General features: G+C 42.0%; 1 protein-coding gene across 1 annotated transcript; it reads right to left on the bottom strand.

Moving 5' to 3' along the window:
- Positions 1–370: 370 nt before the first annotated feature.
- LOC148332189 (myosin-9-like) lies at positions 371–23,680 on the bottom strand. Its single transcript, XM_088303586.1, has 43 exons — positions 23,489–23,680; positions 19,408–19,598; positions 19,192–19,332; positions 18,956–19,112; positions 17,721–17,748; positions 17,474–17,567; positions 17,238–17,258; positions 15,713–15,805; positions 15,549–15,612; positions 14,980–15,078; positions 14,719–14,862; positions 14,017–14,112; positions 13,857–13,933; positions 13,572–13,766; positions 13,314–13,487; positions 12,637–12,810; positions 12,403–12,517; positions 12,086–12,276; positions 11,529–11,650; positions 11,376–11,445; positions 11,134–11,294; positions 10,616–10,724; positions 10,340–10,471; positions 9,289–9,495; positions 9,072–9,209; positions 8,855–8,978; positions 8,284–8,455; positions 8,007–8,219; positions 7,334–7,478; positions 7,057–7,263; positions 6,875–6,979; positions 6,328–6,480; positions 5,993–6,241; positions 5,377–5,589; positions 5,089–5,301; positions 3,763–3,924; positions 3,550–3,678; positions 3,334–3,422; positions 2,570–2,693; positions 2,287–2,495; positions 2,087–2,195; positions 1,349–1,521; positions 371–993 (listed from the first exon to the last, which is right to left on the bottom strand). The coding sequence occupies exons 2-43, from the start codon at positions 19,591–19,593 to the stop codon at positions 885–887; spliced, it is 5,886 nt and encodes a 1,961-aa protein (XP_088159712.1). The 5' UTR covers positions 19,594–19,598; positions 23,489–23,680; the 3' UTR covers positions 371–884.
- Positions 23,681–23,854: the final 174 nt, after the last annotated feature.

Consider the following 23,854-nt stretch of genomic DNA (forward strand, 5'->3'; position numbering starts at 1 on the left):
AAGAGAATAATGCATAATCATAAATTTGCGCCAAAAACCTTTTCATGAACACGCCCCCAAACAGTATGCCTGCTGGGTGAGAGGCATGGTCCTAATGTCCGCTATAGTACAAATGGAACTCAGTCGTATTCCAAGGCCCCCACCACCATCCCTTTGACTAGGTGATTATTGCTCCGTTACTCATAATATTGAGCACATCTTTGCAAAATTGCAGAATTTGATTGCATGGCGAATAACTCTCCGTTTATATATTAACTTTCCCATCGGGAACACGTACTGCGCGTTTTAACCTCAATATCTTCCCATAATTGCTTACATTGATTGAGCCGATGGAAAACTGGTTTCTTGTGCAAACGCAATAATCACCAGATGCTTATAGATTTCCATTTATTTATTGCATTTTATAAGAGAAAGTTTTAAAATGTTGGCAACGATACAATGTGCTTTTCTTGGGCAAGAGTGTTGTTCCGCCATTAGTTTCGGTGCATTATTTGACATTTGGTGACAAATGTGCTGCTAAAATGGTAAACCCACCACCAGGACAGTTGAGGTATCATAAAGAGACAGTACAATTATTTGGATGCCCAACATGAACCCCCTGCACCAACATTTGTATGCAAAAAAAAAAAAAAAAAGTAGAAAATAGTTCAAGCAACATCGTATGAAATGTGATCAAGCCCATAATAGAAAAATGCTTCAGTCACTGAGAAACATTTCGCCAAATATGAATATAAATGTGAAAGCGCAATAAGACTGTTATATAAAGGAAGGGTGCAATATTCTGCATCAGAATCTTGTATATTTGGAGATTGGCATGATTATCGTTTGCGTGCTCTTTGCAGTTGAATTGGCATCAGAGTATTTTCCTCTGCTTGTGACTGGGTTCACTCAGCTGCCTGTTCGGGCACCTCAGTAGACGTGTCCAATTCCTCGTCACTCTCCAGTCCCGTGCGATTTATGGTACGGCGGATGTTCAAATGCACGTCTCCGCGCCTTCACAACCAAACATGAACATGGGTCAGCATCTGACTAGTGAAATGGTTATTTAGGCAAATGGATGGAGGTGTGTACAGGTGGATGCTGATCCACCTTAAAGGGGACAAATGAAAAATTGACCTGCCCAGCCATCAAGTGCAAAATTAGACGATCAAGTACATTTTTTAATTGCTTTAGTTCTGAAAATGTGAGCCATTTTGTTACATTGAAAATGATTTAAGACACCTGGGAAGCGTTTTAAATTGGGTCTAAAATGCATGACATCTCCTCTGAAGACCGTTTTCCTTGGACTCTGACTAGCAGCGAACGTGATCCTTTATTCCTTGGCTGCATTTTCATCATGTAGACTAACCTGAGTTTGCTCTTCAGACTGCTGACTTCCCGGTTCATGGCGTCTGCCGACTCGGTGGCGTCTTCGAGATCCCTCTGCAGCTTCCTACGGTAGGCGTTGGCCCGCGTCACCTCCTCCTCGGCCTCCTCCAACTGGCGTTTCAGCTGACGCATGCGATTGTTGGTCTTGTCGGCCTGGAGAGACGGTTCGCAGTATGTATACTAGTGGAATTTTTGGGTGAAATCCTAGATTATTTTTCCGCCCCTAGGTTACTGCCATTAAGGACACTGGTTGATGATGATCCAACTTTACAAATTAGCATCGACGTTTGAAGATTAAAGTCGATTAACCACGCGTTTCTGATATCTCTTCTTCCCATCGGCAATTACAGAGGACTTTCAACTTATCCGTCTGCTGCCGTTGCTGATAGACACTACGATACAGGAAAATGCCAGATTGTTGTATACTTTGAGATTAGCATGGCTTTCTTTTGCACTTGAATTGGAATCAGAATATTTTCCTCTGCTTGTTCCTGTACTCACCCAGCTGCCTGTAGTACCCAAATCAACACTGAACTGCACTGAAAGGGGATGGCAAGTCAAAACATTTTCCTAACTTGTACTCGACTGGATTTAAAAAAAAAAAAAAGTGTTTACGCCAGTGAAACGTTGCAACGCCGCACAAAGAATCACTGATGTGCAGTACACACAAAACAAACCGTGCCATCTGGTGGCAAGCCCAAAGATGCTAAAGGCTTACCTGGTCCTTGTACTGCTCGGCGTTACGCCGCTCATCGTCAACTTGCAACATGATTTCCTTCAACTTCTTCTCCGTTCTCCTGACCAGTCGGGACGCTTGTTGACGCTCCCTAAATTAAAGAGGAAAAAAGAATGGGGGACACCAGTGACAATGAAATGTTTGCAAGAGGTTTTGTTTCCCCAAAAGCAAGCTAGACTGACTTTGACTCAATATCGAGCTGCTCCTCCATTTGAGCAATCTTGGCCTCCAGGGAGGCGATGTTGGACTTGTACTTGGACTTGATGGTGCTCTCAAGCTCCTGCAGTTTCAGCTTCATCTCCTTGTTCTGGCGATCCAGCTGCGAACGAGCGCCCTCCAGCCGCTGGACGCTGCTGTGCTCGGCGCCCAACTCTGTGGTCAGCTGCTCCATCTAAATGACAGCATCCGAATAAATTGCGCCCGAGTCATTTTAACAAAAAAATAAATAAATAAATAAAATCATACCTGTAGAGTGGTTCTCTTCAGACGCTCGTTGACCATTTCTGCGTTGAGCAGTTCCTCTTCCAAATCTTCTTCCAGCTGGGTAATGCGAGCCTCCAGCCTCCTCTTCTCTTCAGCCAGCAGAGAACTGAACAATAAATTGAAGGGTGAGAGTGAGAGGGGTCCAAAATGACAGAAATTTCTGTAGTGACAAACTTTCCATCAGAATTTTTGTGAATTCATGGCAATAGACCAGGGATTAAAAAAAAATTGTTCTCTCAGTACGGATCTTAGTTTGTTAACCTATAATTACACATAACAGAGTAAAAACCACCACAATTCATGCTTGTACAATTGTATATCAAGAGGCAATTGCCTGACAGGGTTATTTGTCTTTCCACATATTGAATGGGACTGTTGATATTTTTGGATGAGTTGCTTTTTTTGATGGTTGTGTCAGGGCGATGAGTGATTTTTTATTTTTTTTTCAATAAAATATCCAATACTGCAAATCTGTTCAAATGCCATACTACGGAATAGGATAAACTGTTAATTTTAATGGCTGAAAGGTTGACTAAAGATATCCTGCTATTCTGATACCTTGCTTTTTGAAGGTAAAAGGAACCTCCACAAAAAAAAAAAAGTTATTTGGAGCAGAGTTTAAAATGGCATTATGAAAACAATTTTTTTAGTTAAATGTAACTTTCATTGGTGATTGAATTAAGATAGTTGCCTATACAGTATAGTTTTAAATGTTGGCAATTTTTTTTTTTTTTTTTAAATAATACTTTTTAGCATTGCCGTTGTTAATCTCATCTTGTAGCTCGTCTCTCTCTGCCTGAATTTGTCTCTTGAGTCTCTCGGCAGTGGCGAGATCCTGTATAAATCAGAAAACAACACAGTTAATTTGGAATTACATAATGCTAATCCTTTCTGACACAATCACAGTTCACTTGTCTCTGACAAGCAAGGGGAAGAAAAAAAAATAACTTAAACTTTGCTACCTCCTGATAGTGCAGGGCATCTGCCTCCAAGGCCTTGAGCTTCCTCTCCGTCTCCTTGGCCCCGTTAACTGCTTCATCTCGGGACACGCGCAGGTCCTCGAGCTCTCTCATTTGCTCTTTCATCTGGGCCTTTGTGTTGGACATTTATATGATTAGACAGTGTATAATTGTGTTGTTTCTTTTTTTTTTTTACTTTGTTTTTAAGTGTTTTACCTGCAACCTCTTGAGCTGTCTGATGGCCTCCTCCCGTCCTTTGTTTGCAACATCAATTTGGGTTTCAAGCTCTCCCAAGTCCAATTCCATTTTCTTCTTGGAGGACAGAGCCTGAGAGCGCTGCCTGCGTTCATCCTCCAGCTCCACTTCCATCCCACAAACCTGGAGGTTTGAAGAAAAAATTAAATTCAGGTAGATTTTAATTCTTTACAATAATTGACCATTTACTAATAAATTTTAAAATGGACTTTCCGGTTGTTCAAATGGGTACCACAATTTGTTATAAAACCAGCAATAAACTTGTAATTGTAAAATTATCATGCTCCTTATAATGTCAAACCACTGTACAACATTACAATTTAGAATTCCAAGCAAATAATTTTGAAAAGGAAGCAACTGGAAACTATTTGGAATGGATTGTTAATTTTTTACATGTACTCATAACTCTGCCTTAGAAAGTCCTCCTAGCTTGACGCAAACAATGCAAAACGGCACAGATATTCTAACAAATAGAAGTGGTGTCTCAGTGGTAAACAACACTTTAAACAATGGATAGTTTAACACAAATGATAGCACGACCGATATGCAGAGAATACACAATACTTTCAGCCATATTGACTGATCTCTGCCCAAAACGACGACTACGGGATTTACCAATAGAAATTGTGACCATGTCCATGTGCATTATACTGCCCCCGTGTGGCAAAAACAGAAATTCTTACATTCTATTTATTACGAGTAATTAATGGAAAACTAATAGTCTCAAATTAATCACCATTTTGATAATCGTTTAGAGACATTGAGAATGCAGCGAATTTTAAATTGGACAGAGCATTTATTGTCAAGAGACTGCAATTCTAATATTTCTGTAGTCTTCTGTGAAGGCAAACTGATTATCTTCGTTGTGAACCAAACAACGTATTGGCAAACAGCTGCTTTTAACTTAGAAAACTATTTTTCCCTGAAGGGATAGAAATTACATTAAAAAATAATAAAAATTAAAAGGCATTAATCGCTTAAACTCAAGCAAATCATCATTAGCTGCAGCCTTAGTTATTGCAACATCTTTTAATAAATACATTATAGAGCACTGCTTTCCTCGTTTAAAACAATATGAAAATTGGTGAGTTTTATGGGGATGTGGGAGGCTCAAGGGCCCCATGGTACTTGATAATGGCGTAGCTATCAGAGAAAATTATCACTTGAGACATATTTGAATAAAAACTCAAGACTGAAAATCTGAGTGTATTAAAGGTTTAGTATGAGACAACAGTCATCAACCAAACATAAAAGTGCCTTTTTTGTTTGGAGTAAATTGTTTCTCACCTGTTTGACCAGCTGCTTCCTCCTCTCCTCACCCTGCTCGTCTCTTGCCAGCAGGTCTCGGTCAAACTGGGCCTTCATGGCCTGCATGTTAACCTCCAGACGCAGCTTGGCATCCTCTGTGGCCTGTAGTTCGTCCTCCAGCTCCTCCAGCTGAACCCTCATCTCCTCCAGCTGCTGCTCCATGGCACGCTTGGACCGCTCCAATTCGTGAACCTGCGGAAGTCAACGATTGGAGTCACAATGATAAATAATTTCTTCTCCACCATCTGTTGTGGTTTTTCCTCTTACACTCTTTCCAACGTCATCCTTGGAGGAGACCAAGTCGTCCATCTCTGCTTTGAGCAGCTTGTTGGATCGATCCACCTCATCCTTCACATCTATCATGGCCTCTAGCTCGCGGGCCAGCGTCAGCGCCCGCGTGTCTTTCTCCCTGGCGTCGGCTTCAGCCTTGTCGCGTTCCTCGGCATTGCGAGTGGAGGTGTTCTTCTCCTCAGCCAGCATCTTCGTTGAGTGATGAAGGTGTTAATATAAACCACAAACATGACACCGGTTCAAGTCCCACTACAAACAAAGATTTAAAATGGTAACTGTTTGTTGGAGAGTGGCATGTCTCCTTGCCGGCTAGCATCAAAGTAAGCACAACTGCTGCAGCATATCATATCGTAATATAATATCTACCCTGGTTACGGACAGTTTTGACAATTAGATGTGGACTACTTTTCCCACTCATGTAACCAAACCATTAGAAACAGGTCTCAGTATGACGTGGTGCACTTCTACATGGCCACAACTAACAAGGATAACATTCTTTGTAAAAAGCTGAGTTTTTCCAAACAGCTCTTCAAATAGGACCTCATATTGTGCTCAGTCAGCCTTTGTGGTTTATCGTGAGTGTGTGTGATACCTGGTCGAATTTCTTCTGTTTCCTGTCCAGGTTGGAGACCACCTGCCTCAGGTTGTCCTGGTCTACCATGAGGTCATCCAGCTCCTGCTGCAAACGTGTTTTGGTCTTCTCCAATTTGTCGTAGGCGGCCGACTTCTCTTCCAGCTGCTGTTGCAATGAGTCTGCGTCACGTTGGACGCGCTTGCGAGTCTCCTCTGTGCTCTCCATGTTGGCCGTCTCCTGATCCATCTTCTTCTTCATGTCGGCCAGCTGAGGAGTGGCAAGGTCAAGCATTAAATGCATCGGAAGCGTTTAGGTGGCAGGAGTAGAACAAAGTGAGTCTCTGTGAAGCAAACCTGGGCCTGAAGCGAGGAGACCTGCTTCTCCACGTTCCTCTTGCCCTCCTCTTCTTCATCCAGCATCTCCCGCAGGGCGTTCTGCTCATCCTCCTGCTGCCGCAAGCGAGTGGAGAGGCTCAGCTTCTGACGAGTCTCCTCTTGGAGCAACTCCTGAAATTCAAGGGAAAACAACATTTGAAAGCATACTCACAGGCTTGTACAATCTCATCTAAACAAATGTCCTGCGTCAAAGATATTTGCATCTCCTTTAATCATTTCCAGCAGAAATTGTGAATACAGTGAGCACATTTTTTAAAGTCGTGCCTTTAAATTCATGAATTGGAAAAATGTCAGGACTTCAAGTTGGCATTTTTTGTGAACAGGAATGGGAAGAACCAAAGCAATCCGACTCCTATTACGGGCTTCGAGGGAATTGCATGACATCATTGCCATGTCATTACTTTAGTCCACACTCCATTTCAAGAATAAGTTCTACCCGTCATCACAAAACTCAGCAAGCTAAAAATGTCCATCCATCACCAACAGGCATCTTCTGGGTCAGTACCTGTGCATCCTGCAGCTGCGACTCCACTGAAGAAAGGTCTTTGCTGAATTTGATGTTTTTGCCCTCGGCTTCAGTCAGAAGGCTGTTGACATTGTCCAGCTCAGACTATACACAAGGAAAAGGACAATTTGAAGATGAGCCTCTTACAAAAAAATCCCAGTCTTTTTTCAATAAGTCCGAACCTGCATTTTGATCATCTTGTCAGCCATCTCCTGCCTCTGCTGTTCGCTCTCTCCAAATTTGACCTGCAGCTCCTGAACCTGGGACTCCGCCTTCTTCCGACGGTGCTCGGAATCGGACTTGCCTTGCATCAGAGTCTTGAGCTCGATCTGCACCTCGTTCCATTCGCTCTCGAGGGCCTGCTTCGATTTCTCCACAGACATCTTGTTCTGTGTGCACACGGCCAATGTTCAACACATCGTCCTGTCGTTGGTAAGCAAGAAGGTTTACGCTCATTACCCGTTTGGCCTGCTCCAGTTGGTCATTAAGCTCGTCAAAGGCCTGGTTGTGTTTCTGTCTCATGTCAGCCATCAGCTGCTCGTGGGCCTTGGCCTCATCCTCCAGATTCTTCTTTAGATGGGAAACCTCTGTCTCACGTTTGGACCTGGAAGGATGGACAATGAAAGACAATCATGAAAATGGCTGTTCTGTAGTCTGCAACATTAAAAGTCCATTTAAAGGGGGAATATGGAAAGTCACTTTTTGACACTGTAGATAATGTACTAATAGTTGGGTCTCTGCAGCATCTCCCCACCCATCAAGTATAAAAATTAAACATCCCTTGATCTAAAACTGCGGGAGAGAAATTCTGTACTGGCCTATGTCTGACCAAGATTCAGAGCCACATTCAAACAAACAGCCTGAGTCCAACGACTGCACTGTCTGAAACACGAGCGTCAGTTGCTATTTGGTGTTCAGTCGCTTAGTGAGTGCAAAAGAGTCAACTATTATTTTCTTTCACGATGGTCGACAAGTTCTGAATGAAAAGCTGCCTCCAGGAGTTAAAATGAGACAATTCCCCATTTAACAATAGTGTAAATCTCATCTGCTGCACACTTGGATATCATCTCCTTAAGATAAAACTTTGTAACATGTCAACATTGATTGGACAAAGTGTGAGCTGGGATGTTACCTCAGCTCCTGCTGTGCTGCAGTTGAGTCTAAAGTGTCCTCCAACTCAGTCTTGAGAGCTTCCAGCTCCTCTCCAAGGTCTCTGCGCATCTTATCTGCCTTGTTGCGCGCCTGTCTCTCCAACTCCAGATCCTCTTGCAGCTCAGAGATCTGAGCTTCCAGTTCCCGGATCTTCTTCTGGGCTGTGTTCTTGGCTGCGGCCTCCTCCTCAATCCTGCAGCAGAGCGCAGGTGAGCATTGAGACAGACTGAAAGGAAGTGAGTGAAGAATGCGCCAACTTTGCCAGTGCAGCCAGCAGCTCCTCCTCCTTCTTGGCCAACTGAGCTTCCAGTTCAGCAATGCGGGCCTGAAGTTCTGAAATCTGGTCACTGAGGTCTGTTGAATCTCCCTCAAGCTTACGACGGTTCTTCTCCAGTTCCTGGCGCATTTTCTCCTCCTTTCTTAGACGTTCTGAAAGTCATCACACATAAGACTTCTAAATAAGACAATTCAAAATACAATAAAAGGGAAAAGCATCAGACATTGCCACAGAAATAAAAGATCGTCTTCTTTACTGCTCTATGACCTCTTGTAAACTAGTTATTCCTTGTCTTGTATACAATGAACGGAAAAACATCCCGGAGACATCAATGCATTTTTTTTTTTTAAACAACTGTGTCAAAGGAATAAAAAAAAAAAAAAAAATTTGATTTTGATGAAATGATTTTCTACCCGCAAACTAAAAAAATATATAATTCACACTTATTTGTGATAGAGGGCAAAGGGACGCTGAATTTTGGTACAGTATACATTAACAGAAACACACACACTTAATTGAAGATAGTATTAGAACACAAGAAAAATACTTGCCCTCCAAATCTGTGATCATGGCCTCATGTTTGTTCTTGAGCTTCTGCAAGCTTTTAGACTTCTCCTCCTCCTCAGCCAAGTTAGTTGTAAACTCAGAGACCCTCTCCTCCAAAAGTTTCTTCTCCTGAAGTTGAAAAACAAGAAAGATGGAAACTCATTTTATCGCAAGTGCATGGTGGCAGGTGAGTGGAGAGAAATGCTGTGGAGTGCTTGTGACCTTGTTGAGCTTGTTATTCTGGTCATCCAGCACCATCATGTCCTCCTCGATTTTTTTCACTTTAGCATCTGTGGTGACCTTCTCCATCTGGAGCTTCTGTCTGGCTGCTTCTTCCTCATCCAGCTGCTGCTCTAGGTCCTACAAGAAAAAAAAACAAAAAAAAACATGAAACTAAGTTGGGTACACTACACGTGCGATCCCAATTCCCTTTACTGACGGTAATGTTCTGCATCAGGTTTTTTCTTTCATTGTGCAACTGGCCCACGCGGTCCTCCTCCTCTTCCAGGCGAGCCTCAAAGTCATGAAGGACCTCCTCCAGCTCCTGCTTCTTGCCCGCCAGACGGGCTCGCATCTCCTCAGCCTCAGCGCATAGCTCCGTCTCGGCCTGAAGCTGCTCCTGGAGGGCCAGCTTCTCTGCATTCAGCTGGCGGTCACGGGCAAAAGGAGAAATAATTACTTAATTGCTATGCTTGCTGTTAACGAACCAGGCTCGTTTTGGCACTGGACCCCCACGGGTCAGACGAGAACACCACAATACCGACAGTGCAAAACGGATCGCGCTACCAAACATGCAAGTGCATTTCGATGAGCTCATGAATGGCTATTCTGGCAAAATAATGGCTGCAAGTGTTTGTACAAACTCATTTTTGAAATGTTTAATGATGGTTTTTTTCATTAAATGTCTCGTTACATTTTGAATCCCTAATCCCACTCATTTCTTTCTCGAAAGAACGGTATACGTTTTACAAATGGGTATGTTAAGTACTCAGCACGACTGTACAATTCACGTCAAAAGAAATAAGAGTGAAGGACTATAAAATTACCATTGTGGAAAAACAAGTAGAAGAGAACACAAACGTGGACGCGCACACTCCATTGAAACGATAGTTCTTTAAAGACACTTTTACCACTTAACGTATTACTACTGCGCAGGGAATATGCTTAAAATCTGAGGTCAAACTCTACATATTCCAACTACGAGTCCCGGTAGGTGCTTCTGTGTTGCTGTGGAAGAGCATGAACAAGACCACAATTAACCGAGATTATACTTAATTATCCTTTGTTTTTAACAAGGGAAAAGGGCCGTCCATTTGAGTGATGCGTTTCTTTTAAGTGGATGACTCACCCAGCCAATTTCTAAACTGCTCTGACACATGGTGAGGAAATGCGCAATTTGTAACCTTGCTAAATTTTGAGCTTGTGAAATTTTGGAGGAAAAAAAGTGGAAAAAGGTTCATTGCTTTGTGCCGCGTCAGTGACACAAGTACCTGCTGTTGCTTGCTCTCGTACTGTTGTAGCTGCTCCTCCGCCTGCAACTGTTTCTCTTTGACTTTCTGCAGCTCCTCATCCTTGGCCACCATCTCTTCTTCCTGCCGGGTCACTTGAAGCAGCGGCTTCACCTTCACAACAACAAAAAAGCTTTTAGTCTGACAATGTGGCTAAAACACCACGCTCAGACATTTTGTGGAGTGCATTACTCTAGAAATTTCACAGAATTATTACATCCCCATTCTTTAAATAAAATAAAAAAATAAACATCATACCTTGGTGAAAAGTCTCCACCATTGCCAGTTCCTGAGTTTGAGGTAAGCGGCACAGTTCCTCTGGATAACTTTCATAGCCATCAACTGCTGCTGTCTCTTGGCAAAGGCTCTAGTTACAATAACAAAAACATGAGTTCGCGGATTACAACTTTGCGTGCTAAAAAATTACAGTACAGTACTTTTATCATTGCAGTATTTTTCTATCGTTGCAGTACTTTTATCATTGCAGTATTTTCTATCATTCAGTAGTTTTTATCATTACAGCGTTTCCCCTTCTGTATAATGGACAGGCATTAGGAGTGTTTCCTTACACTTAGATACGTTTATATTGTGTATATTTTAATTTTTATGAATGTCTGCTGCTAATGTTATACATTAACGGCTACATTACGCCGCCGACTCTGTGCGATCTCTATCTTTGCTGCTGTAACACCTCAAATTTCCCCATTGTGGGACTAATAAAGGACATCTTATCTTAAAACTGGCAATCTCCCAAACTCTTCAGCCTGCTTCCTTACTTGCGTGCCACGTATCCTCGGCACCAGGCCTGGAAACTGATTATGACATCAGTGATCTTCATGTCTCTCTCCTCCTCCAGGTGAGCCAGAACGCCGGCTCTGAAGAACACTTTACTCTGACCAATGCGGTACAGGTTGGGGTCCAACTCCAGGGACTTAATCTGAAAGACAGCAATGTTGCCTGAGGTCAGATTATGACAAGTTACCTTCCTTTAATCTCTTAAGTGATTCATGTTTCATACCATGAGCACACAGGCTTGCTTGCCATCCATAAAGCCTTTCGGGATGGAATTCGGAGTGAGGATTTCATACCTGATAAGATGATTAAAGGACATTTTATTTTTCTCACTTGCATTCCTACCCCCTCAAAACATACGAATGTGCACGTGCTTTACCTCTGTCTGAACTCCTGGAAGACAATACGGTTGGGGAAGCCCTGTCTGCAGATACGGATGCCCTCCAAAACTCCATTACACCTCAGCTGGTCCAAAACCAGGTGAGGCTCCAATTTGCCTGCCTAAAACCAGTTATAAACATCAGCATAGCATTTCTGCCTCATTTCAGCCCGCATCAAAAAAGTGACTGCATGCATGTTTTGCATCACACTTTTTCCCCCATGAAAGGTAGTAAAAAATAAAGCACGAAATGCTCAACTATTTACTGGCATTACAAAAAAAAAAAAAAGAAAAATGGGGTAACATAAGTGGAATAGACAATTTTTGTAAGGGCATAATCGGAGTTAGAAATCTGCCTTTGGCCTCAGGAGAGTGTGATGTCCGAAAATTGCCTGATAGGGCTCCAACTTCTGTCATTTTTTTTAACATGTGACTGTTTAGTGCAAATGTTAGCAACAGATAAATAGATAATCTTCCTCAGGATCAATAAAGTATTTATCCTTCCATCATTAGACAGTGCAGATGTAGTTTAAAATTTTTTTTTTTTTAAAAAGTACCTTTTTCTCATGGTTGGGGATGATGCAGCGAACAAAGTTGGGGTTGGTGTTTCTGAGCGTGGCCATCAGGTTCCCCAGTTGCTCCTTATATAGTTGGCCCACGGTGCGGAACATGCCTTTACGGCTTTTGAACGCTCCGTGCAAGGAGTCTGACATTCCTGCTACTTTGTCAAGGCCCACAATGCGGTCAACTGCGAAGACAAAGAAGGTGAAGTTAAGTTTCTCTTGATATTACTCCACAGTTCCGCTGAATATGCTGCTCATTCAAATTGGGTGGGCACAATGCAACATAAAACCTTTCTCCAAATTCCACTTACCATCTCGCCACAGGTCACCCGTAAACTTGTCAGTGGACTGGTTGAGCAACGTGGCCACACATTCATTCAGAGGATCCATGTTTTTCATCAGCCATGCATCCGCTTTGTAATCAACCTGAAGCAAGAAAAGGCCTCTTTCTTGATAAAGTCTTAAAACTGCACATCATCTCTAGACTAGAACCACTCCTAAAACTACTTGGGGCAGTCTGAGGCACAGAGAGACTTATCAGTTACCTTCCCAGCATAGTGGAAAACGCAGAAGTCAGCGTCATCCTTGAGTTTCTTGGGTTTCTGGAACTTTGGGTGAGTTCCCTGCTCCTGAACCACCTTTTCCACAAAGGTCTTGTCTGTGGCTTTGGGGAACCAGCACTCTTCATCCAGCAGAGACAAGATCCCAGGAGGTCCAGACTGCAGTCAAAAGAGTGCTCGTCAGTCTCAAGGTGAAATGTTAAAAAGGGCCACTGTATAGCATATAGTATGAGGCAAGACGCAATTGGAAATATGCGAATACATGGCCAGTCCACAGATGGGGAGGTAGGGAGACTTTCTGTGAGATATAGCTACGGGCTGATGACATGATTTTAAACCTAAACTTGCTATAGAATATTTTCTGTAACACTGACGTCTTTCGACCAACGTTTAATGCATGCATGCAAATGCAAATATCAAAATAAAGTTAAAGCAAGTACATTCCATGAATATACTTGTTCATCTATTCAAGTTCCGTAAATTACATTTAGCACGTAACAGTTTGGTTATGCAATATTGAAAAGGGAGTAAAGAATACCTATGAAATGATTTACACAACAATGTAACAAGCGTCTTGTCATAATGAGCCTTTGAGGCAAATGTGTCATCCGTCAGTATGTTGTCAGTACAGCTTGCCAGGTGCCAAGCATGCGACAGCTCACATGTTTCTCAATGAGGTCAATGCAGGGCTGTAGGTCGAGGCCAAAGTCGATGAAGCTCCAATCGATGCCTTCCCTCTGGTACTCCTCCTGCTCCAGGACGAACATGGTGTGGTTGAAGAGCTGCTGCAGCTTCTCGTTAGTGTAGTTGATGCACAGCTGCTCAAAGGAGTTCAGCTGCAAGCAGAAAATGCGTGTGTGACAATGAGTGATTCAATTCATTAAATTTATCATTTTATTCCAGGCAGCCCCCTCCCTCACCTCAAAGATCTCAAAGCCGGCAATGTCTAGGATTCCGATGAAGGAGGCTCCTTGCCTCTTGGTCTTGTCTAGAGCTTTGTTGATCCTCATGACCAACCAGCGGAACATCCTCTCATATGACGCCTTAGCCAGGGCCTCCACAGCAAATTCGGCCTGCTCCTGAGTCTGAGCCTTCTGGACATAATCACGGCCCACCTAGAAAGAGAGAGAGAGAAGACGCTTCCATAATCAGGAAATGCCTGGATAATTTCATGTATTAACATGTCAGCATGTAAAATTGGCAACCTTGATACGGGGCGACAAGATGGCTCGAGTGAAGTCGGTCACATTGACGCCCAACAGGTGAGACACTTTCTGCGCAGCTATGCAGAGAACAAGAAGATACATGGCAATCATATTTGGGGATGGGTGTAAGCAAGAGATGATGATTTTAAAAAATGTGTACCAGTGTCATCCGGCATTGATGCCTGATCTGAGTGACGCTCTTTCTTGAAGGTCATGTTCCCCAACTGCAGCACAGCGGACACCACCTTCAACAGGCCTGAGGAGGACGTATATTATTATAGGATCTTCCGAGGCAGTTGTCGGGCTTTTTCAGCATACTGCGTAGAGACATTAGTTATACAACTATACATGAATGGCATATATACAGGCAGTTGACAATACAGCCAGCAAGAACATTTGAGCCAACAACTACAAAGACGCAATACCGGGATAGTGTTCTTGGGACGCATCAATTGGTAACTTGTGAAGACTTGGGCGGGAAAATACCCATTTTCTGCCACTATAACAGCTGAAGAGAATACTAAACTAACATCCGTATGGGTTCGCCCCCCACCGTTTTTTTTTTTAATCATTTTATGTAAATGTGTCAGAGCCGTGGGGATGAGGTTTACAAGTACACAGCTTTCCAATCACAGTAAGACCACCGGTAGCGTTCTTAGGAAGTACATTCTTAAGACTGCACTTGTAGATTTCACAAGATCGTACTCTATGTTCTTGGTATTGAAAAATGGCTATTGTCATTCCTCTTTTTAAGCCACCTGGGAACTCTTAAATTGTGAAAAATGCAACGACTCCCTCACGAATACTTTTAGACAAAAGGATTTTTTTTTTTTTAAATGAAACTCATTTAAAAAAATGGTACCAATTCTTTCCTCTTCCGGAATACTCATGATCTGGAAGGCCTCCATGGTCTCCGAGAACATGTCCTTGTCCTGTTGGCCCGGAATTGTCACGTTGCCATTAGATAGGAAGCGATACTTGCTGTAGTCTTCGAGACACAACTCAGCTGTACAGGGAGAATCGAGCTGATCAAGTACAGAAATTCACGATCACAAGTGCGAAATTTTACATGTGATTAAAGTAGACAGAACAGGGGTGGGGTTGGTGGTGAATGAGTGCTCACAGCGCAGCTTGTCTCCTGCTCCGGTCAGCATGTAGTAGAAAATGTGGAAGCTTCTCTCCTCTTTGGCTTGTCTGATGGCCCGAGACTTCTCCAGCAGGTCTAGTGACACTTCTGTCAAGGATGAACCACCACAAAACACAGCCAAATATACTCAAATATACATAAAGTTGTCCAGAATAAACTGTGGAATTCATTTATTTGAAAGGAAATTCTATACATAGGAAGGTCGAGATTAGGGTATGTTTTTCTTCCATTTATTTAAGCACAGCATTCAAACTGTATATTCAGCGTAATTAATAATAAAAACTATAGTTTTGATATACACTTAAATGTAATATCCTACTACACGTTAAGCAGAAGTACATTTTAGGCGGTCTCTGGTGTAAAACCTTGGACCCTTTGTTCTCCAGTATATCTTTTATGACACTTAAAGTGTTGCTTAAAAATTACCTTTATAATTTATGCTAAATAACTCATTTCAATTTGCAAGAGGAAATTTGCGTAAATTAGGATTTAAGATTAGCATTGAGGAAAAATGTCAAAGAAGGAAGTTTTGAACAAAAGGATGCAAGTTTCAATATTGGCTCCAACGATGTAGCCATTCACATCAAAGTTGATCCTGATGAATTTTCCCTAGAAACAAGCAGAAGAAGAAAAAAAAAAAATAAGGAATGTTGACCTGAGGAAATAACCTAAATTTATTTCAGGGAAGATATATGTGAGCCATGCTTACAAATCTAGAAGAATTGTCGTTCTTGACCGTCTTGGCGTTACCAAAGGCCTCCAGAATGGGGTTGGCCTGCAGAAGTTGCTTCTCCAATTCCCCCTGACACAAGTAGCAAGAAAAAGTCAAACTAGTCCATGCCACACATGGCATGTATATAATCCCATATCGCTGAGCAAAGCAAAAACACAGAGGACCATTCAATCCATGCAGGTAAAACAGACATAGCAGCAGGATTTTTTTTCCCCCTCTCCTGGAGCCAAGAAAAAAAAAAAAAATAAATAAAAAAAGCGTGGAAATGTCGATGTGGACTAAATATTTTTTAAACAAATTCAGGCTAAAGGCTAACACAAAAAAGGTCTGTTTATTAGCATTTGGCCTACATTAGACCAATAGGCTTAAACATTTAGTTAGTAAATTGTACATGGTTTATTAGTCATTTTTATGGTTTTATTATATGTGCAGCGCATGATTTCCATACTGCCATTGAGTATTGACTTGAACATGCTTAAGTCTATGCCGTGTGGCATCAGGGGGGTTTAGCATTCAGGAAATTTTATTAATGCGTTCAAACGCAAGTAACTGAAAGACTCACCTCGCCACTCATATTTTTAAACTTAAATAGCTAAATGTGTTGAAAGGGTAGTCGACAGATTTCTAATGAGGCTATAGCACCCCCTATCGTCGGTGTAGCATCGTGCATGTTGAACCACCAGCCCTTCCTATCCCCGAGGGAGGAAATGCAACATGACATTGTGCCAGACACAAACACACATGCTGGAACAAGAAAATATGACTCCTGGCAGGGGCGAGGCAGGTTCATCTTATATGGGTTTCAACTAGTTGGCAATTTATATTGTGTATATATTCTACAAGTTGACAAGTAGTCTGTGGCTTTTCCCCTCGCGACCCATTTTGTATACATGGAAAACAAAAACTGATATTTACATTATACATAAATGTCTATTTTTTTAAACAATACACTTGTCTTACAACTAGCTTTAGCTAGTTGTAATCATTTTGGACAATGTAGCACTATTCTCTTACAGTATTTATACACTGTGTGTACATTATTAAATTTAAGTCTGCCTGGTGCATTTTTTGCTACAAGTACTTCAATCCCCCCAATCCACCATTTCTGACATCTTATTTGCAAACACTTTTTGGGTGAGGATTCTAGCATTCACCCCCCATCTCCCAAAGTTTGAAAAAAATAAATCCTCCGGCAATAACGAATCAGAAATTGTAGTATTAGTACAGCCATGATGCAAGTGTGCCCTTTCTCCTCAGTTGACATCATTTGTTAATTAGGCAGCCTTGAAGCAGTTAGTCAGTTCAATTAAGATCATAAAGATGAAAGATTTATACCGGAGCATCTACAATCACATGATCGCTAAGAAAATAATTTTGAATGCCTGACAAGCAATTAAGTGAAGGAATCCATTTCTTTGACAAGAGGAAAAGACAACAGAAGGCACCGTGTTTAAAGTCTTGTATAAACAGATGACATGCATACGGAGAACGATTAACTCACATGTGACAGAACTGTGCTGCCCTGGAGAGACAAGGGTAAACGATACTACTTTAAAAATAAACCAAAAAAAAAAAAAAAGAAAGAGCACACTCCTGAAGCAGACATGCCAAGGCCTGAAAGAGGAATGTGCTCAGGTAGATTGAACGATAAAAATGAACAAAACAGGCAAAAGCAATACAATAGGGCAACAGAACAAGATTAGAGATATTGAAGTTATTTGACAAATCAATGCAGACCTGATCCTTCTTGGACTTGAAAGATGAGGCAACATAGGCCAGATACTGAATGACCTTCTTGGTATTCTCGGTTTTTCCCGCTCCAGACTCACCCCTGGAGAAGTTCGCACAGAGAAAAAAAAAATAAATCACCTAAATGCTGAAACCTTTTCACAGGTTTTTGGGACATAAACATTGCTAGAGTTAAGAAAAAGAAGCCATCTTATTAAGTGAGTGTCTTTGAAACACCAGGAGGAGAGTGACTTACGTGCAAAGGATTGACTGATCCTCTCGATCTGCAGACAAAGACAAACATGGATGAAGTCAAATAAAACCTTGAAAGGAAATGTTAAATTATGTTTCCCCATCACTAATCTATATTATCTGAACTAAAATATTGGTACATATGGCCATTACACCCTCAGGTAGTGAGTCTAGAGGTTGGGAAGACTTTCTACAACATGGAGTGTGGGAAACCTCACCAACATTGGACCTAGGAAGGCAATAGATTGCCATCTGTGTTCCAATTCATCTCAACAAGTGTTCAGGTTCTTCCACACCAAATGATTACAAAACTGTCTTTCTGGAACTTGTGTCATGTTGTGAGAAACAAAGTCCTGAGCCAAACTGTTCCCACAAATTTGGAACTGTACAACTGTCTCAAATGGCGTGAGAATGAAGGGTATGGTCAAACACCTGACGGGTATACATCAAGACTTGCCCATAGACAAGAGGATCCTCCGAGTGCCTCTCCTATTTATTAAGATGCATTAAGACTGATAAAATTAACAAAGGCAAATTATCCAATAGCCAATTTGACTGGTAGAAAGTCTCAGCATTCTACCAATATCGGCGACTCACTCTCGCCCCTCTAAAAGTTTGCTCTGTCTGGCTCCAAAACATTTTTGATCAGCTCATTTCTAATCCTATCCAAACTGGTCACAACGAAAGCGAAAATCTTCATTTCTGCCACATGCCTGCATCGCCTCTTCCTGTTATATCTTCAGCGCCAAGTTATTTAAAGTCTTCCACCATTGCTCTCTCTACTCCCAACCTTTTCTCATTCACGCACATACATTGTCTCTTACTTTAAATAATCATTTCTCTCTTTTCCAGTTTGTCCCTCCATTTAGTCCACCACCGGCTCCCTGCAGATCACAATGTCATATCCGAACATCATGGTCCGTGGGGATTCAAGTTAACCTCATCTGTCAGACAATCCAGAATTATTGCACAGTAGTACTATACTATTCTTTCTCTAGATCTGCAAAGACAATGTAGCACCTTCAGACCTTCTCTGCACAAGTGTCACCAAAACGTGTAGTCAATGCGATCATTGCCGACATCCAGTAAAATATCCACACCCTCGTCCTTCTCTGGGAAAATCGGCTTCTTCCCTGACAACGGTGGCATGCTTGCGGATGACCGTAATTTGTTACCGATTGGCCAGTTCAGTGAACTTCGGCAAGCGTCACTTTATCTTAGTACTTGGCGTGTGCGTACCCTGCATCATGCTCCTGTAGGCCGTGTCGGTGATGGCGTAGATGTGAGGTGGCATCTCATGCCTCTTCTTGCCCTTGTACATGTTGATAATTTCCTCTGAGTAGATGGGTAGGAATTTGTAGGGGTTGACCACCACGCAGAAGAGGCCCGAGTAGGTCTGACACGGTGGGAAAAACATAAAAAGTCAGTGCAAAATGGAACCCGTGCCGCCGCTATGGAAAAGTGGCCAAACCCACATAGATTAGTCCGGAGTAGTAGCGTTCTTTGAGGTTGTGTAGCACGGAGGCTTCGTTGAGGCAGGTGAGCTCCGCCATGTCTTCCACCTTGTTGAATTTGGGCGGGTTCATCTTCTGGATGTCATCCTTGTTGATCTTAACCTAAAGTTTGAAGCGCGTCAGAGAAGCTTGCCAAGCGGCTCCATCGGTCATACACACACACACACACAAAACTACCGTTTTGCCTGAGTCGCTGAGCATCACCACACATTCCTCGCCCACTTCTTCTTTGACGGAACCGGCCTCGAAGCCCAGTCTTTCCGAGGGCACCCACACCTGCTTTTTGCTGGCCCAGTCGGCCTGAGCCAGCGGGTCGCTCACCCCACTGCGGTCCCCATACAGGTACTTGTCTGCGTCACTCATGGTAGCTGTAACGAGACATTTCACACTCATAAAAGGGGGAAAGCTAGTAGTTATGATCATGTATGGCATAAATGAAAGTTGTACAACAAAGTAAACTAGTTCTAATAGGATTAGATGTAGTGCAATTCTATGTAGAACATCACAATAAAATATTTATACAATCACAATTGAGCTGTATTTCATAGTAGAAGGAGAAAAAAAAATACTGACAAGCAAACGAATGGTATCGCATAGCAAGACGGAACCTGAAAAGTGCTCAACTTGAAAGGGGAATTGCATCCTTCCCTCCATTCAAGCACACTTTCCAATGAGAACGGCTAAAATGTTAGGATTCTAAAGGCTGCTGTTGGAAAGGTATGAATCAGTTGAAAAACAGGGAACTAGGCGATAAATTGATCTAATATTTCCATCTAGGAATTTTAAATACCCGAAAATTCTGAGGAAATATGAGAATGTTGAAAAATTGTTAATTGCCTGAATGAGTTGAACAGTTAGACGTCGGACTAGTTTGGTTTGAAGCAGTTGAATAACTTGAGAAATGAGATCAATTTAATTGGTAAAATCTATCCATTCTCTTTGATGGGGATAATTCTTACTGAAAATATTTAATTCAGGGAAAGAAAATAAAAACAGCTTGACCACGTTCTAAATATTTTGACATAAAAATGGGCTAAACATGTGAGTATACAACATTGGTGTCGCAATGGAACAAGAATAATATATAAATGATATAAATGACTAAAGGCATACTAAATAGTTTACACAGTTTGAGCTCTTGTTATGTCCACTTAGTTCAATGGGCGGTGAGTGCATGTTTACAGAATGTAGATAAAATAAGGCTACCTTTTCATCACCTCGCCACAGATTTTCACAGGAATCATCCTGAGTGTTTTTTTTTTTGCGTAATCACGTCGACGAACAGAATGACGGGAAGCAACAAGTGAGCCGTAATCTGATGACTGTCATTGCCTTTGAGGGCTTGCCAAATTTGTGGTAACAATGTCGTCACTCGACTGGCTGCTGAGCGTTTTTCAACATGTTCTGTTTATCAAGAGGCAGGAACTCTGACTTTTGGATTTTATCTGTAACAATTTCAACTTTTCAAATTCATTGTCAAGTCCAGAAATATCCTCCAAACGGAATTCAGAGAATTCTATTAAATACATTATACATTTTTATGGATAAGTAACTGAAACTCTGCATTTAAGAGCAGACAAAAGAAAATGTCTCCCACCTCCCCATCAAACTATCAATGGTGGCAAGACGGCCCCAATCATGAGCTCTCCGAATTCCACAAAAACACCAACTCCGCCCCGGCTTCTCCATTGCTCCATTGCCCCCTTCCAGTTGTTCCCCTGGCATCTTCACAGGCAGAGAGGGGGGGGGGGATAAATAAATAAAAAATTGCAGGTCCTGATAGAGGCCTTTCGGCTTTGTAGTCAGGAATGTCGGGAAGGAACAGGCCCAGGCAAGGAGAGAAATGTCATTACTCTCTCCTGAGCCACACCCAAACGTTATCAAAGATGCAACCATATTTAGAAGTGTTCAAAGTGGACACTAGGAGCATTTGTACAATTTTCTATACCTTTCTCATCCTCATTGTCATGGGTAACCTGTTCAAATTTAGTAGTTTAAGATAATTGTTTTTTAAAATACCACATTTTTGGGGATATCCGGTTTAGTGCATTTCCTGAAATATTGGTCATCACCTCTCTCAAGGAGAGCTCATTAAGCTGCCAGGAAGGGAAAAAAAAAAAAAAAAGAGGAAAACAATCCAAATTTAGATTTAGATTACATAAATGCTATTGTTAACAGTGTTAAAATATAATTTAAAGCACAAGTGTCAAACTCAAGGACCAGGGGTCAGATATGGGCTGCCGCATAACTATGATGAGGCCCAATGACAAAAATGAGTTTGACACCGCTGGTCAAACTACCACATGCAAATACATATTTATATTCAGAAATGAAATTTTCTCCTTTCTAATCATTACCCAAACAATGGTTCAAAGAGGCAGTTTCATAACATGTACAACTTACAGAGTATTGGGAGCAAAAGTTGTGTGCGCGTGCGTTTCGGGTAGCAACAGATAACGGGATCAGGTCAGCGGTCATTATCGGCTCAGACATGAACAATCGGTGGAGGAGGAGAGATGGCGGCCATGTTTTCGGCAAATCATGCCTCACAAAGTCCAGGAATTCATCAAAAACGAGCTGAGGTCAGCACCCCGAGTGAACAATGAGGGGCAGAGAGCACCAGGTTGGAAAACAAACTGATTGCACACATTGACGCAGCACGATGCCTTGAGGAACCCAAAAACAATAGGTGCAATCGTGACTACGCAAACGGGAACCTAAAGGGTCCACCTCCTCCGCTTTGATGACTCCAAAATCCCACACGGCTCTTTAACCTCCACTAAATTATTCTTCTTTTTGGCGGGCGCTCAAGCTCGGCTTTGCAGCCTGCTTGTGTGACAAGTTAAAGAGTCCAACATTCTATATTCTTTACTGTGTGTGTACATTTACCGATTGATATGCTAAGGAGGCTTTATCTATAACCTTAGGACTGTCAAAATGTCAGCAAAACCTACTGCTTTTGTGCAAGTTCACAAGTATTTTTTTTTTTAATCATGATAATTCATCTTTACATGGAAGTGTTGAGTCAGTTTTTAACTTCACATATGGTCCTTCTGCCAACTAAATTGATAATAAAAATACATCTTATTATACGCTGGGATTGGAACATGAACGTATATTAAGAGAGGTGCGTAATCCTTCTATGGAGGTGTGTTGAGTCCAATTTGAACTTTACTTAAAGGGGCAGACAACCCAAAAGATTTCTTTACAAGATTATGTTCTATGCTGACGCAGTAGTTGAAACATGTGATTCTGATTAATAATGCTTTTGCGGACTATGAGTTCAGCCGTAAAATCCTCACTGTTTTAGCCATCTCAGGGGCTGGCCATTTTGTCACTTGTCTGAAAATGACATCACAGTTGCTCAGGGCTCAGCTTCAGAAAACATATGAGGTGTCATTGGTCGTTATCTGAGCCCTGAGCAACTGTGATGTCAGGGAGTGGAGTTGTGGCCCATAGCTAGTTCCGAAAGTAAAATTAATTTTTGCAAAAGGATCAGGTCTCAAAGTTTCTTCACATATATAACTCCTCAGCGTATTTTCACATTTAAATTGGTTGCTGCTTGTTAAATAAACAAAACAGTAAAAATAAACCAATGACCCCACCCTTAAAACCTTGTTGATTTTTTCCTCCTTCTGAGGTAGATTTACCAGTGTGAACAGAGTATCCTCAGGGTACACACACGAACGAGTGCGCGCTACGTAATTGCAACGGATTGAATCAATGTATCTAAACAAAATGCATGCTAAAAATCGACCCCGGCAGACGGCAAAAGTAGGAAGGAAAAAAGGCTCAAAGGAGACATAGTAGAAAGTGTGAACTTACCTGAGATGCACATACATTTCGCTACAGAAGTTTTCTTTGACAGTCGCCGTGTTGCATAACGAGGACTTTAGTGGCAAATAACAATTTTGGCCTGCTTGCTTGCCTGCCTCAAAGAGACCATCTCGCTTCTTTCCTTTTAATGACATCACAAAGACTCTTCCTTTCAACTGTCTTTCTTCTTTTTTTTTAAAGAGATAAGGGGGAATGCTATATAATGTGCAACATAGTGATAATTTCTTTGCGCAAACTTAAATTTCATGGGGAGGGAAATGCGCACGCGCAGAAATTGAATTCGTCTCGATGAACAACACCTGCGCTGCAATTTATTAATAAAAATGTAAACTTCAAGTCTACGTGACTTTTCGTTACATCAAGACTGTAAACTAGGATACGAGACTAAAAAAATAAAATATTAATAATAAAGCGGCCATACCTGCTTTTTGAGCCACAGGAGGAGATACTGGAAATGAGAGCGTCTCGGGGGCTCTTTCGTGTCCGTGTTTGAGCCAGCCAAAGTGGAGCTGGTGGGGGATGTGTCTCCGCTGCAAGGGTGGGCCCTCTTCTCTTCTCGGCTCTGCGAACTCCTGCTGCGCGGAGTACAGATGCTCTGCTGGCCCACAGCTGCAGCACTTTTATTTTTTTTCCAGCAGGTGAGTTGAAAGCGACGCCCTCTTTTTCACTTGTGCGACGTTGAGGAGCTGCTCGTAAAATCAGATGTTCTGTTGCAACCACTCAATAACACACAGTTCTCTTTTTTGTCTTTAACAGACATTGACAAATTATGCAAAATGGTTGCCTA

Source organism: Idiotropiscis lumnitzeri, chromosome 8 (genome assembly GCF_059441095.1).
Source record: "Idiotropiscis lumnitzeri isolate Australia: NSW breed Sydney's pygmy pipehorse chromosome 8, RoL_Ilum_1.0, whole genome shotgun sequence".
NCBI lineage: Eukaryota > Metazoa > Chordata > Actinopteri > Syngnathiformes > Syngnathidae > Idiotropiscis > Idiotropiscis lumnitzeri.